The 16107-nt window shown below is 33.5% G+C and overlaps 5 protein-coding genes across 7 annotated transcripts in view; all 5 read left to right on the top strand.

The window, feature by feature from the left end:
- The window catches only part of LOC108821772 (uncharacterized), a 102513-nt gene that overhangs the window by 50415 nt on the left and 35991 nt on the right, over window positions 1-16107 (top strand). The window lies entirely within an intron of this gene.
- On the top strand, window positions 3354-4102 carry LOC130498364 (uncharacterized). Its single transcript, XM_056991675.1, has 2 exons — window positions 3354-3583; window positions 3669-4102. Exons 1-2 carry the CDS (start codon window positions 3432-3434, stop codon window positions 3838-3840), a joined length of 324 nt encoding a protein of 107 aa, XP_056847655.1. The 5' UTR covers window positions 3354-3431; the 3' UTR covers window positions 3841-4102.
- LOC108819455 (ubiquitin-fold modifier-conjugating enzyme 1) lies at window positions 5793-6899 on the top strand. Its single transcript, XM_018592498.2, has 3 exons — window positions 5793-6217; window positions 6313-6374; window positions 6627-6899. The coding sequence occupies exons 1-3, from the start codon at window positions 5885-5887 to the stop codon at window positions 6754-6756; spliced, it is 525 nt and encodes a 174-aa protein (XP_018448000.1). The 5' UTR covers window positions 5793-5884; the 3' UTR covers window positions 6757-6899.
- LOC108822772 (protein EXECUTER 2, chloroplastic) lies at window positions 7909-11654 on the top strand. 2 transcript variants are annotated; one of them, XR_008937263.1, is made up of 11 exons: window positions 7909-8367; window positions 8441-8557; window positions 8645-8710; window positions 9012-9118; window positions 9203-9284; window positions 9467-10150; window positions 10401-10527; window positions 10632-10798; window positions 10892-11070; window positions 11202-11294; window positions 11374-11504. XR_008937263.1 is itself a non-coding variant. In XM_018595933.2 (11 exons), exons 1-11 carry the CDS (start codon window positions 8041-8043, stop codon window positions 11473-11475), a joined length of 1947 nt encoding a protein of 648 aa, XP_018451435.1. In that variant the 5' UTR covers window positions 7910-8040; the 3' UTR covers window positions 11476-11654. The 2 variants fall into 2 exon arrangements, 1 of the variants encoding a protein (XP_018451435.1); XM_018595933.2 differs by having other exon boundaries at window positions 7910-8367; window positions 10892-10966; window positions 11374-11654.
- LOC108822780 (protein KINESIN LIGHT CHAIN-RELATED 3) lies at window positions 11866-14604 on the top strand. 2 transcript variants are annotated; one of them, XM_056991668.1, is made up of 3 exons: window positions 11866-12117; window positions 12436-14267; window positions 14343-14604. In XM_056991668.1, exons 2-3 carry the CDS (start codon window positions 12484-12486, stop codon window positions 14542-14544), a joined length of 1986 nt encoding a protein of 661 aa, XP_056847648.1. In that variant the 5' UTR covers window positions 11866-12117; window positions 12436-12483; the 3' UTR covers window positions 14545-14604. The 2 variants fall into 2 exon arrangements, with proteins under 2 accessions (XP_056847648.1, XP_018451444.1); XM_018595942.2 differs by having other exon boundaries at window positions 12432-14267.

Here is a 16107-nt window from a genome sequence, read left to right as displayed (position 1 = left end):
CAATAAGTTCATATATACATAAATCTAAATTTCAAGATAATTTTAACATTTTTTGTTTATATTTTTTGTATTGATTTTAATTTTACATACATGAATATTTGAATTTTTTGAAACTTAATTTTTTTTCTAAATTGTTTTTTTCTGGTCAATTAAAATTTTATGTGGAATTTAAAACAGTTGTGTTATATATCAAGTTAATTATCTGATGAAGAATTTTGTCTTTAACCTATTTTATATTCATTTTCTTTTGAGAGAAATATTTTTTTCTGATATTTTTATATTTAAAAATATCAAATTAAGATGTTAATTTAGTATATTTTTAATGATATTTGTAAATTCTATATGAATACGTCAAACGAACAACAGTCTCAATGTTGAAATCATATCTACTTTCAATTCATATTTTATTTTTATTTGAAATTCTTTTATTTTTTAAGATTAATATTTTTTAATTAATTTACAGTTATCTTTCAAATATTTAGGTTATATAGTAAACAATATGTTGACATTAAATGATTTATGGAGTTAACTTATATATAGTATATGCTATTTGTGGATATTTCAATAGCATATAACATAAACTTTAAAAATTGAATTAACTTGTATATAATATATTTTATTTGTTATTTTCAGTATCATATAACTTCAACTTTAAAATCACGTATTTTGAATTTACATATTTATAAGTCTTCCAAGTTTTATTTAATAATTATCCTTATTGGTTTTATTTATGTTAAAATAATATGTGAACATTCTCAATTATTATAACATCAACTTATATATAATATATGGTATTTGTGAATATTGTCAATTGCATATAACCTAGAAATTGAAACCACATAATTTAAATCAATATAGTTATAATTGTTTTAAAGTATTGCATTTTTTATTTTTATGTTAAATTTCAAAAATATTATAAATGTTAAGTTTTTTTTTTGTCATAGACTTTTACAGACTCAAAACGACTATGTAAACCAAACAGGTAACTCTATAAATGTTAAGTTAATTTGTATAATTTTTTTATATTTGTTAACCTACCTTATCAGATATTTATTTCTATTTTATTGTTTCAAAGTCTTTCATATTTATTTAAAAATTATATTTATTAGTAATTTTTATGTTAATTTACAAAAAATAGTTTTAACATAAGTAACTTATACATAATGTTTTTATTTTTTTTAAGTTTAACTTTTTATATGATTTATATTTTATTTCAAATGAATTGTTTTTGGTAATATTGACATTGATTAGAAATAAAAGATTGAGAAAATGATTGTCTTATTTTTGGTGATTAAAAATAATACGTTGACATTTTCAGTAATTTATGACATCAACTTATATATATTATTTATTATTTTGAATATTTTCAATAGCATATAATACAAAATCTTATATTATATATTTACTTATTTTTATTTTTATTATATTGTATATTTATTTATTCAATTTTCTTGCTTTTATATTAAATAATAATATTACAATAGATTTTTAGTGTAATATTTGTATTTCTTCTATTGCGTTTTTAGTTATTATTATTTTTAATTGTATATTTGCTTACTCTTATATTATGATAGATGTTAAATGCAATATTTATATTTTTATATTGTGTATTTACTGATTATTTATTTTATTATACATTTTTCGGATAGATGTTTAATTTAATTTTTCTGTTTCTCATATTGTATATTTACTTAGGGTTTATTTTTTCTTATATTTTACATTTACTTATTATTTTTATTTTATAATATATATTTACTTATAAAAATATCTGGAATAATAAAAATATTAAAGTATACATTTTTCAGATGGATATTTAATGTAGTTTTTTATATTTCTTATATTGTATATTTAATTATTATTTATTGTTTCTTGTTCTGTATATTTACTTAATCTAGTTTCTTACTTTTATATCTAATGGTAATATTACGATAAATGTTTAATATAAGATTTCTGTTTTTTTATATTGTATATTTACTTATTGTTTATTTCAATATACAATTTCCAGATAGATGTTAAATGTATTTTTTATTTCTTATATTGTATGTTTACTTTTTTATGTTGTATATTTATTTATTTTAATATTATGATATACGTTTAATGTAATATTTATATTCTTATATTTTATATTTATTTATTATTTAATTTTATTATATTATATATTTACTTATTTTAATATTATGCTAGATGCTTAATGTAATATTTATATTTCACATATTGTATATTTATTTATTATTTATTTTACTATACATTTTTCAGATCGATGTGTAATTTAGTTTTTCTATTTCTTATATTGTATATGGACTTATTGTTTATTTTTTCTTGCTTTTATATTAATTTTCAAATGTTAATTATCTAACTATTCTTATATTGTATATTTATTTATTCTAATTTTCTTGATGTTTATATCAAATTATAATATTACAATAGATTTTTACTGTAATATTTACTTATTATTTATTTTATTATACATTTTTAGATAGATACTCAATTTACTTTTTCTATTTCTTATATTATATATTTATCTGTTATTTTTTTTTTCTATATTCTATTTTTATTAACTCTAATATTACGTTAGATATTTAATGCAATATTTATATTTCTTATAATGTATATTTATTTATTGCTTATTTTCTTATATTGTATATTTACTTATTTTAGTTTTTATATCAAATGGTAATACTAAGATATATTTTTGATGTAATATTTATATTTCTTATATTATATATTTCTTATTATTTATTTTTTATATTGTGTATTTATTTTTTCATATATCAAATGATAATATTAAAACAGATGTTTAATGTAATATTTTTATTTCTATTAACGTATGTTTACTTATTTTTATTAATTTTGTTTCTTATAGTTTATATTTATTTATTTTTTTATTTTTTTCTTCTACCAAAAATAATAATACGATAGATGTTTAAAATATTTTTCTTTCTGATATTATATATTTACTTATTATTTATTTTACATATATTAGATAATAAATATGTCTGCAATGGAACAAGATAGACTAAGTGATTATCTATGGACATATATACATATGGCGATGCAAAATGGACTAAAGTAATAATTAGACTGAAACATTGTATTTTCAGACGCATGCTATTTCATACACATGGCGACACATGAGTATGAAACATTGTGATGTTCCAAAAGAGAAGAGTATGAAACATTGTACTTTGTAGACGCATGCTACAACCTTCTCTTATCCAATTTTTCTTCATTCTAATCTTCTCTGCTTTGCTGTAATAAGTTGTTAATACTTTGCTTTTGAAAATAGTATAAATCTTAACATTCATTCTACCAACCTTCTTGTACTTCCAGACAAGTCAGGGGTTCCTCCAGGTGCTGGTGTTGAGTTAAACAAACAAACGGGAGTCAGATAATAAGAAACGAAAACAAAGACGCCGAGAACATTGGAGGATATGATACTTCAGCTAGAGCTTGAAGAAGATATAGTTCAAAGAGCTAGGTTACGTGAATCTTACTACGGCTCTTTTGATAACTGCAACGACAATGATGATAACTTATATCAGCCCGTTTGGATGTCATGCGTTAACAGTTCCGATATTTTGAGGTGCGTCATACTAATCACTCATCATAGCCATGAACTCTAACAAATGATACATAATATAGTTATGTTTTATTTGCTTGCCGTTAAGGTCGGCGAGGAACGCTTTGAACCAGTACCCACGTTTCTCGCTGGATGGTAAGGATGCGATGTACCATTCGTCATTCCAGCGCCAGCTTGGCGCATGTACTGATGTGGTGAGACATGGTGGACGTAGATCAAAATGCGGGGAGAACAGGGATCGAGCAAGACAAAGCACCTAGCTCGGACTGTGGCTGGAGAGAGTTTAGTGTGGTCTGAGACAGGGTTGATTGCGAAGCTGATGGGTCTGGAGATGGTCCCTGTTCTGGTAAAGGGAAAAAGGGGAAAAGATAAGTTGGGCACTCTGCTCATGAGAGAGCGTCTAAGGAGGAGAGATCAGACATCGACATTAACGGTCTGAATGGTCAAACCTAAGAAGCTTCTTGCTCGTCCGGGAAGGTTTAAAGCGATGAGACAGCTCATAGCGGTTGGGATTTTTTATGTCGCTGGAATAATGGCTTTTATAGGGATTTGTTTGATGTAAAACTATACATTTTTCCTTTTTTGTTTGATGTAGTATTTACATTTTTTATATTGTATATTACTTTTTAATGTAGTATTTCCAATTTTTAAATGGTTTACTTACTTATTTTTTTCGTATATTATATATTTACATATTTAAATGTATCTTTACATATATTTAATTATTACATTCTAAGGTATATGTTTAATGTAGTATTTCCATTTTTTTAATTGTGTATTTCCTTGTTATTTGTTTGATGTAAAACTATACAATTTTTTTGTTTAATGTAATATTAACATTTTTATTTTGTATATTGCCTTTTTAATGTAGCATTTCCATTTTTTAAGTTGTGTATTTACTAATAGTTATTTTCTCATATATTATATATTTACATATTTAAATGTATATTTACTTATATTTAATTTTTACATTTTAAGATGGATGTTTAACGTAGTATTTCTATTTTTGAATTTTTATTTATTTATTATTATTTTTATATTATATATCTAAAAGTTTAAAGTTTACATTTACTTATATTTCGTATATTATATATTTATATATTAAATGTATATTTACGTTCTATTTTTTAATTTGTGTATTTACTTATAATTATTTTTTTCTAGAATATTAGTATAATATTTACTTTATCTTTTATTTTATGTATACAATATTTTGTATTTATACATTTTAGATATATATTTAATATAATATTTATATTTCTTATATTGTATTTATTTATTATTTACTTTTTTTTTATATTCTATATTTACTTTTATTTATTTTTATTTTTTTAGCAGTAATGCCATGTGGCATCTTTCTAGAGAAATTTATGTCGATGATGTGGACGCTCTCTGGTGCCTCAAAACTGTACTTTTAATAGTATAGATAGATATAATATTAACATTTTTATTTTGTATATTGCCTTTTTAATGTAGCATTTCCATTTTTTAAGTTGTGTATTTACTAATAGTTATTTTCTCATATATTATATATTTACATATTTAAATGTATATTTACTTATATTTAATTTTTACATTTTAAGATGGATGTTTAACGTAGTATTCTATTTTTGAATTTTTATTTATTTATTATTATTTTTTATATTATATATCTAAAAGTTTAAAGTTTACATTTACTTATATTTCGTATATTATATATTTATATATTAAATGTATATTTACGTTCTATTTTTTAATTTGTGTATTTACTTATAATTATTTTTTTCTAGAATATTAGTATAATATTTACTTTATCTTTTATTTTATGTATACAATATTTTGTATTTATACATTTTAGATATATATTTAATATAATATTTATATTTCTTATATTGTATTTATTTATTATTTACTTTTTTTTATATTCTATATTTACTTTTATTTATTTTTATTTTTTTAGCATTAATGCCACGTGGCATCTTTCTAGAGAAATTTATGTCGATGATGTGGACGCTCTCTGGTGCCTCAAAACTGTACTTTTAATAGTATAGATAGATTGTTAAGTCAAACTTTGAGAAAAGGAAAGGAAAAAAAAGACAATAAAAGTTGAATGTAAAAAAAAATACTAAAAAGATTGGTTCTGTTTCAGTTTTGAATCAAACCAAACCGCCAAAGACGGTTTGGTTTTGTTGTTCGGTTACACTTTCCCTCTCGGACCCGATGCTCCTCCGACAAGAGCAAAAGAGAAAGGAATCAGAATCAAAAACAAATCGATCATAAGTCTTAACATTTACGCCCAAAATCGGCGAGAAAGAGAAAACAAAAATGGAAGGATGGGATCCGAGCACCAAATCGACCCTAACGCGAATCCCTCTTCTAACCACAAAGGCGGGACCACGAGACGGCGACGCATGGAAACAGAGGCTGAAAGAAGAGTACAAATCTCTGATCGCGTACACACAGATGAACAAGTCCAACGACAACGACTGGTTCCGCATCTCCGCCTCCAATCCCGAAGGTACCCGCTGGACTGGCAAGTGCTGGTACGTTCACAACCTCCTCAAGTACGAGTTCGATCTCCAGTTCGATATCCCCATCACGTACCCCGCCACTGCTCCCGAGCTTGAGTTGCCTGAGATTGACGGCAAAACACAAAAGGTTTGTGCTTTCGTTTTATTTTTTATTTTTGGTTGCGATCGGATGTGGTTTGTGGTCAATTGTGTAAAGTGTCTCTCTTTATTGTTTTTATGTAGATGTATCGAGGTGGGAAGATTTGTCTGACTGTGCATTTCAAGCCGCTCTGGGCTAAAAACTGGTAACTTTATTGTGCTTATCGACATTTTTAGAGAAGCATGTTAATTAGATTGGTTTGTTATCTATGTTGGTTCAGTTAGGCCCGAAGACTCTAGTATTAAGCTGTTTGTTGTGCAGGTCTAAAAATGAAAGTGATTGTCTAGGGTTTGTGTTTTTTTTGTGACCTTGTTAAACACTAAAGCTAACCGAGCTTGTGCACTTTACTCGTTTTCTTTTACGTGTTCATGAATGACTTGTTTTTTTGTTTATGAAGCCCTAGGTTTGGTATAGCGCATGCACTTTGTTTGGGGCTGGCTCCGTGGCTTGCTGCAGAGATTCCAATTCTTGTGGACTCGGGTATGATTAAGCACAAAGATGACGCAGCCTCGTCTGCCGAATCTTAGTCTGTTTAACCAGTTTTTCAACCTCAGAGTGAGGTGTTTATGTTTATCAGTAATAGCTGAACTCAGAAATTACTAAGGTGGATGCGTCTACCCTGTAAAACATTTACATGAAACCAAATAAAGATTTAAGCTATTGCAATGTTTTTTTCTAGAAATACTTCTTACAACTTGAGAATGTGTGATGTTTTTTCGTACTATGGAGCTGGTTCGTGCAAGTTGTGAATGTATTATTATGAAGGAAGAATCCAACACTGCAAAACAGAGGTCTGTTTTAGAGTTGTTAGAATCATAGACTGGTTTTGCAGGTAATATGCTAACTTGAAACCGGCTAGTTGATCATGGAAGACAGCATACATACTTCAGAAGCATATTGATTTTACCATTGGTTCACCAACATCTTGGTACCATGGATCTGCAAAAAGTAGGAACACAAAGATGAAATAGAGAGATCTATTGTCAACGGAGGTTTGCCTCAAATCTGGTGCTTCACATAGTAAACACTGAATGTGAAACAATAACAAACAAAAGCAAAAACCTTTTGAAGTTTGCTATAGGTAGAAGGTGTGGATTTTGTTAATCAAGGACGCAGTGGATAGTACTTTTCAGTAGGATGCATCATTTGATGATGATCCAGTAGATACCTGAACAAACCTTTAGCTCAAACAGCAGACTTGAAATGACTGAGAACTCAAGATCCAAGTAGGAAGCCAACAGATAAAAGACAACTGATTGTGATTGCATACATCTCAGGTAAATCTGCAGCTGCCACATTCCCAACAAGAACCTAGTTTAGTAAGAAGTTAAACGACAACCAAAATATCCCTTATCATCTGTTCCAAAACTTTTACCCAATTGACTTAGACTTCTACAGCAAAAAAGTTGATAAACAACAACAAAAAAAGAGAGTTATTTGAAAAATAAAAATTTCATGTATATATGAAAATTAAAGATACACATCATATTTAGTTTTTAGATTATTATTTTTTTAATCAGGATACTCTTTATAATCTTGGGTTATAGGTTTATTTTCAGGTTTATCTTTTGTGGGGTTTGATCTTAAATAAACTTTATTATATAACTAAACAGTAAGCTAATATTTTATTAATGTTTCGGGTCTATAAAAACATGGCAAATATGCGAAAATACTAAATCGTCTTTAATTATTCCTCCTTATCCACCACCACACACGTCGTGAGCTGAGCACGCGGTCGAACCAGCCCAAAGCCTCTCTCAGTTCGGTAAGAGACTTCCCCAGCGAAGCACAACAAACTGAACCCTCCCGTTATGGCGACATCTCATCCATGTTTTGTCGGACAAAGAATCTCCCTCCCTCAATTTCACCTCCTCTTCAACTCAAAACCTCCGAACCACGAGCTCACGACCAACAAACGCTCGAATCTCTGCGTCTCCATCGCCCTACCGCACTCCTCCGCTTCCTCTACATCAACTCGAAACCCTAGAAAATCATCTCGTAGCTGTTTTCGCAATTGCGCCGCCGCCGCCGTGGATGGCGCTGAAACCAGCTCGAGTGAGAATAAGTGGGATTGGGATCGCTGGAGTCGCCACTTCTCCGAGATTGAAGAAATCGATGGCGTGGTGTCTCTTCTCAAGGTTCTAACCATATTGTTTTTGCTTTATTATAAGAAGTTTCTGATTTTGGAGTTGTGTAATAATTAATAAACAGGTACAACTCGAAGAGGCCATCGAAAGAGAAGACTTTGAAGAGGCAGCGAAGTTGAAAGCAGCTATTGGAGAGGCCACTGTGAATGATGCTGTCGCTGAGATCATGTGCCAGTTGCAGGTTAAAAGATTTGTCTGTTTGGTAAATAAATAATCGAACTCTTTGTGTATATCTTTTTTTACTTAATATGTGATAGCTTCTGCGCAGGATGCAATAGGTGAAGAGCGTTACCATGATGCTTCCAAGTTATGTAGGCAGACAGGAAGTGGACTGGTAATTTTTAAAATTTTACCGGTTTTATGTTTTGCTTCTTTATTGTTTTAAGCTTGTAAGATAGTTGTAAATCACATGTACACTTTCAAATCATACATAAGCTTTATAAGTGATGAAAAAATGTTAAATGTTTGTGAACTATTATTAAGGAAGTTAAGGTTAGTTGAAGGAACTTATGTTTCCTGACATAAGTGATGGTTTCACCTGCTCAGTATGTAGTCAAGAATCTGTGTGTTTTTATCTGGACTTGGGTTGTTTAGAATTTCAAAGCATTTTTTTCACGTTTCTGATATCGATGTAGGTGGGTTGGTGGGTTTGTTATCCTCAAGATTCCGAGGAACCATTTGGCAGAATTGTACGCATAACTCCAGGCGTTGGTAGGTTTATTGGCAAGAGTTACAGTCCAAGGTGAGTGAGCATGTTTTGCTGAGGATTCTAATCTTTTTATTCAATTGCTAGTGGTGATTTGATCCTCGTAACTGCTTTGTTCAGACAGCTGGTGACTGCAGCAGCTGGAACACCTCTCTTTGAGATTTTTGTTGTCAAAGACACGGATGGAGAATATACTATGCAGGTAATTTTTAAAGCATATCAGTGTTTAAAATAAAATATAATCCTTTTACCTGTGTCTTCTATAAGATTAGTGTTTACATGTTGCTATTCTAATCACCCTTGTGTATCTTTTCATTACTTTAAGTTTTTAGCAATACTGATTAACCCCTTTGAGGTGTTGTGTACATATCTACATGTGTACAGGTGGTGTATTTGCAACATGTCAAGCAAAAACCAGCCACTCCTGAGAACTCCTATCTAAGTTCACAGCAATCATCGAATGCCTCAGATGAGAGCCCATCCATTGTAGATGCAGGAGGAAGTGAAGTGAAAGTGGATAAGAGAAAAGATAAACTACTAAATGCGGAGGAACCAACTGAAGAAGGGATTCAAAATGTGATAAAATTTCTAAAAGACAAAATCCCAGGGCTAAAACTGATGAAAGTGATGGACGTTGAACTCCCCGATGAAGAGATCGTAGGCAGTGACGATGATCTTGTAGAGCTGGTTGGAGAAGTAATTGAGGAAGCTGGTTCCGCTGATGAAGAAGAAGAAGATGATGATGACAGCAGTGAAGAAACTGCATCTAAGGATGGTGCAGATATTGGAAAGGATTTAAACCCTAAGGTTTTCATCGGAGGGGTTCTACACAGCACAGAGGATTCCTCTGTAGAGGATGAGCTGGTCCGTGTTTTGGCAGATATAAAGGATAACGAAAGAGATTCCTTTACACTGCATGTTCCTGGGAGAAGAAAGAGTGATGTTGATACAAGAAAAGACAGAGTGTCTAAGGAGCAAGTAACAGCTCTAGCAGCTCAAGGACTTTCAGATCTGATGCCACCAGAGGTTGCAAAGGCGTTCTGGGGTTCAGAGAGACCTTCTCTGAAGGTGAGTTCCTTGAATTTACACTGCTCTATATAAAGTTGAACACTACAATCATATTAAGTTTCTTATTAATTTAACGCCTGTTTATGATGTCGTTTAAATGTGTTTAGCAGTCTTTTTGACATAAGTAGCATTCTGATGTCAAGCATATATTTGCTTGCCATGAAAGAGTTTTGTTTTTAGAATCACATAAATACATATAGGAATCTCCTACCGTCTCACTGATATAAAGATTGTTCTATCATTTTTATAGGTATCAAGAAATGTCCGTGAGATTGTCAAGCTTGCTATAAGCCAGGCACAAAAAGGAAATCGTCTCTCTGAGTATACAACATTTAATAGAATCGTAACTCCTGAAAGCGACCTAGACCCTTTTGATGGTAATCATATTTTGCAATAGTATTATTCTCTTTTCTTTTGGTATGGGTTCAGAATGTATATGTACAAACTCAACCTAGGATATGTTCTGTATTTGAAAATGCAGGCTTATATGTTGGTGCGTTCGGACCTTATGGCACTGAGATAGTACAACTTAAGCGTAAGTATGGCAACTGGAATGATGCAGAGGAAAGTGACTCCTCAGATATTGAGTTCTTTGAATATGTTGAGGCTGTGAAGTTGACAGGGGATCCAAATGTGCCTGCTGGCCAGGTTATTTATCTTTTCAGTGTTTCTACTTTTATTTTCCGTATTATGTATGGGATAAAGAATATAAATTAGGGTCTCACAAATTCTTGGTAGTAGGTGACATTTCGTGCAAGGATTGGGAAGGGGAGTCGCATGAGGGATCGTGGAATGTACCCAGAGGAAATGGGAGTGGTAATGCAACACCTTCCTCATCTCTTGAGCTTAGGGTTTTATGAGAACTACAGAAACTGATCTTACAACAAAAGCATGCTCAGAACCAGGCTTAAGCTAAACATGTAACCAGAACAAGAGTCAGAAACATTCTTTGATTATCCTATTGAAACAATAGCTTAGGAGGTTGCATGGTTTAACCATATTGACATTCGAACCAAAAGCTTACCCAGAGAGATGGTTTACCTGTATGCAGCTTGCGAGTTACATGGGAGAAGGAAGAATAGCAGACTTTGGGTTTAAAAACCCAAGATGGGTCGGAGGGCAGCTTTTAAAACTTAATGGAAAGGTAAAAAACACAGTAGAGCTAACCTATCAAACAGTTGTTTGTCTTGCTGGGTTAATGGTTTTGGGTTTTTGATGAACAGGGAATGGGACCATATGTGACTGGTGGAGATCTTGGATTCCTCTATGTTGGACCTGAGAAGAGCTTCATGGTCGTTTTCAACCGTCTGAGACTGCCCGAGTGACTAATATTCTTCTTTTTGACCTTCTTCCATACACACTTTACTTACTACCCCTTACAGTTTTCAGAGCAACATTACTGCGAGAGTGTTTTAAGATGGGGAAAAGCTTTATTGTAACTTATATTGTGGCTCATGTTTTCTTTCCATACACAAGATATATAATACATGCTGCTTACAAAGTCTCTAGGTGAGCTTATTCACACCCGAGAATCGACTCAAACCCAATTATTAGAGAACATGAGAGTTTTCTAAAGTTTGTGGTGCCAGTCGATTGATATTGAAAAGGAACAGTTGAGTAAATAAATAATCTTAAAACTCAGTTTCTCCTAAAGTTAGGTGAACTTGTAAACCGGTTTTTTAAGAGTAAGAGATGCAGTTCTTTTTTTTTTTGTGGTGTACCCGTGAGGACGACATGACAGCAAAATATAAACAAGAGCATGGCGGCATCAGAGATATGAGGAAGGAAGAGAATAATAAATATTCTCTCTCTCTCTCTCTGACATTCCACCGAAAAAGTTGAAATTTCAACTCTCTAAACCTCGATCTATTTCTGGACTTATCGTATCTCTACATTTACGCTTGTCTTCCATTTTTCTGTTCTCTGTCTCCTTCCGAGGAATCCCATTCCGACACAAACCCCTAGAGGTAAGATTTTTGTCTATATGTTTCCTTCTTTGTCTCCTTACGACTTCCTTTTTCCTTCTATTTTTCTCAACAACAATCTCTGAAAAACAATGTGTATAATGAAAGTTCCTGAATGATTATATGAGCAGCCATTTGCGTATTTTGGTTATGATAAAGGGTTCTGTGTTCTTCAATAACCGATTCATTTTTTTGGATGTTTCTATTATTGTTTCCCAAAAAAAAGCCTTCCTTTTTTTTGGTGAAATTGCCCATTCGAATTTGAGTTCTGGATGATGTTCTTCTTGCTTATGGTTGTGTCTGTTTATCGTCTGCAGAGAGAGAGAGAGAGAGAGAGAGAGCTGTTTTTTTTATTAGGAGTAAAGAAAAATGGATGGAGGTCTGTCTGTTAACGAATTAAATGGTGGTGGTTCGGATGCCGATGTTGCTTTTGACACAACGATAGAGGAGCTATGCAAGAATCTCTGCGAGCTGCGGAGCTCTACTAATCACTCTCCTTCGAGGCAGAGCTTTGGATCGTACGGTGACGAGGAGTCAAAGATTGATTCTGATCTACAGCACCTTGCTCTAGGAGAGTCACCGGATCTAGACATAACCGAAGAAGATGAAGAAGAGGAGGAGGAGGTTGACACGGTGATTGACACGGTGAGACCAGCAAGTGCTGCTGCTGCTAAGCCAAGCTCCTCTGAGGTCATCACGCCGAAGGATACGGAGAAACAAGTTGGTAAGAAGAATGCAAACATGGGACTTGGTAACGCCACAAGGAAGAAGAAGAAAGTACAGAATGGCGGTGGGAATGAAGAACCATCATCCGAGCTGGCACGTTTCTTACTGAACCAAGCGAGAAACTTGATCAGCTCTGGCGAGAGTATCAACAAAGCTCTAGAGTTATCTCTTAGAGCATCTAAGCTGTTCGAGGCTTCTGCTGATAAAAAGAAACCGTGTTTGGAACAGATCATGTGTCTGCACGTTACAGCAGCTATCTACTGCAAGCTAAAAGAGTACAACGAGGCCATACCAATTCTGCAGCGCTCCATCGAGCTCCCGGTTGTCGAAGAAGGTTATGCGCTGGCCAAATTCGCTGGACTGATGCAGTTAGGCGACACTTACGCCATGACGGGACAGCTAGAGAACTCGGTGTCATGTTACACCGAGGGGTTAACAATCCAGAAGAAGTTTCTTGGAGAAAACGACCCAAGAGTCGGTGAAACGTGCAGATACTTAGCCGAGGCTCTGGTCCAAGCCTTACGTTTCGACGAAGCTGAGAAGCTCTGCCAAACGGCTCTCTCTATCCACCGACAAAACGGTTCGCCAGGCTCCATCGCCGAGGCAGCGGACAGAAGACTCATGGGACTTATATGCGAGACCAAAGGAGACCACGAGAACGCCTTGGAGCATTTGGTGTTAGCCAGCATGGCCATGTCATCAGCAAACGGACGAGAAGAAGATGACTCCGAGGTCGCTTTCGTCGACGCCAGCATCGGAGACTCCTACTTGTCTCTGTCCCGTTTCGACGAAGCCATCTCTGCTTACCACAAGTCTCTCACCGCGTTGAAGACAGCAAAGGGAGAGAACCATCCATCAGTTGGTTCGGTTTACATCCGTTTAGCCGATCTCTACAACCGAACCGGTAAAACGAGAGAAGCCAAGTCTTACATTGACAACGCTCTACGGATATACGACGAGTCGCAACATACTCTGGAGATCTCTCCCGAGGAGATTGCTAGCGGTCTTACGGAGATCTCGGTGATATGCGAGTCTATGAACGAGGTGGAACGAGCTGTGACGTTGCTGCAAAAGGCGTTGAAGATATACGGTGATGGTGGTCCTGGTCAGAAGATGATGGTTGTTGGTATCGAAGCTCAGATGGGAGTGTTGTACTATATGATGGGGAAGTACTTGGACTCGTACAACACGTTTAAGAGCGCGGTCTCGAAGCTACGCGGGACAGGGACGGGGAAGAAACAGTCGACGTTTTACGGGATCGCGGTTAACCAAATGGGTTTGGCTTGCGTTCAGCTTGGTGAGATTGAAGAGGGTGTTGAGTTGTTTGAAGAAGCTAAATGTGTGTTGGAACAAGAATGTGGTATGTATCACCCGGAGACGCTTGGAGTGTACAATAACCTCGCAGGAGCTTATGATGCAATTGGGAGGTAAGTTACCACTTGTGTTGGTTTATGTTTTTGTTACAGCCTCTTCTTATTTACTTTTGGTTGTGATTATTATAGGTTGGAGGATGCGATTGCGTTGCTAGGACATGTGGTTGGGGCTAGGGAGGAGAAGCTCGGAACAGCGAACGTTGATACAGAAGAGGAGAAGGGAAGGTTGGTGCAGCTGTTGAAAGAAGCTGGTAAGGTTACAGGAAGGAAAGCTAAGTCTCTCCAGACTCTAATTGATTCTGATCTCATGACTTCTTCACATCTTCGTTAAAACCTACTAATGTTTCTTTTAATTTATAGAAATGTGAATACATTATTATTTATGGTTATATTTGTGGAAGTTCATTGTCTTATAATCTCGGTGTACTTTTAACTACAGTGTCACATATTTGTTTAATTGTTGAAACCACTTTAGACAACATTTAGGAGGTGTTATTGAATTTGGTAGTTTAATGGAGTTTGATGGAATTTAAGTTTCACATGAAATCCAGTGTTATTCATTGTGGAATTGCACAAAGTGAATTAAAATCCAGTGTTATTGGATTGAGGATTTGTCAAATAGAATTTAGAAAGAATTAAATTCCCCTGTTATTCAATATCCCAATAGATTTCTTGAGAAATCAGTTATAATAGATTTTGATGGACTTTTTAATAAAAAACAAGAGGAAACAAATCCTAGCTTTTTTACGTGGATTTCAAATTCTTCCTGCACCACCATTCCTTTTTTTTATCATCCTTCCTTCACCATAATCTATGATCCTTCTGAATTCAAATATCATCCTTCTTCACGAGAATCTATGATCCTTCTGAATTCGGCAACAAAGACGGCAGCTTTATGGTCTTGGGCCTCTTGGCCAAGTACCTAGGCGTCGGCAAACTGCTCCGGCTGTGACCAACGAAGAAGGAGGAGAGAAGAAGAAGACGGTGACAATGCAGTTTCTGTTGTCGGAGATGTACAAGAAGGCGGAGGATGCACCTTGTCCAATGGACGAGAGAGTAGTGATTAAGGCGGCAGGAGGGAGAAAATACGGCGTGGTTACGTTCAGTGGTACATCGGTGGAGAGTGTGGTGAGCCAGAAGATGAAGAAGCTGAGGAGTGATTTTGAGAGAGATGGGTTAACTAGGACATGATGATTCCTATACTCTTCAAGCGCTTTGGTTATTAATTGGCCAGCTCTTGCATGACGTGAACCATTCTCTGATACAGTTGAGGAAAGAATCAAGGAGGTTGCTGCGATCAAGTAGCAAAATCTAGCAAAAGAAAATCAAAAGCCGTTGAGCTTTAAACAGTAGGAAACAAGTTTCCGTTCCTTTCAAAAATCTTCTCCACAGATTACGGTTGAGTTGTTGACTAAACAGACTTTGCTTACCTAGATTACAGCAACTAGCGTAAAACACAACCAAACCAACATGCAATTTATAAAGAAATAATCACCCTGCAAACTGAAGTAAGTTATTTTGTAATATATGCAGCCACTATCTTCTAATCGAGCAGTATTTTTCCAAAGGGAACCCATAATAATTGTGGAAACGTATTCCATTGAAATCCTTCACAGAAATCAAAATGCATTACAAACCATTTTATTTAAATCCTTCTCATCTTTTAAAGAATCCACTCAAATCCATTAAAAGAATCCTAACTACGGTTATTTTCAATTCCACTAAACTCTCAATCGAATAACACCTCCTTAGACTTATAATTCAAGTTAATTTTTCTTTCCGAATAGGAATTAAATTATGTTATTTGAATATATTCTTATTAGTGAACTAGGTGTTTTGCCCGCAAATTTTCTTCCGAATATTTATTAGTTTATATATTTTATTAAAATATATA

This window comes from Raphanus sativus, chromosome 8, assembly GCF_000801105.2.
Source record: "Raphanus sativus cultivar WK10039 chromosome 8, ASM80110v3, whole genome shotgun sequence".
NCBI lineage: Eukaryota > Viridiplantae > Streptophyta > Magnoliopsida > Brassicales > Brassicaceae > Raphanus > Raphanus sativus.
Note: the sequence above shows the minus strand (reverse complement) of the source record. Positions and strands in the feature narration are given on the sequence as shown.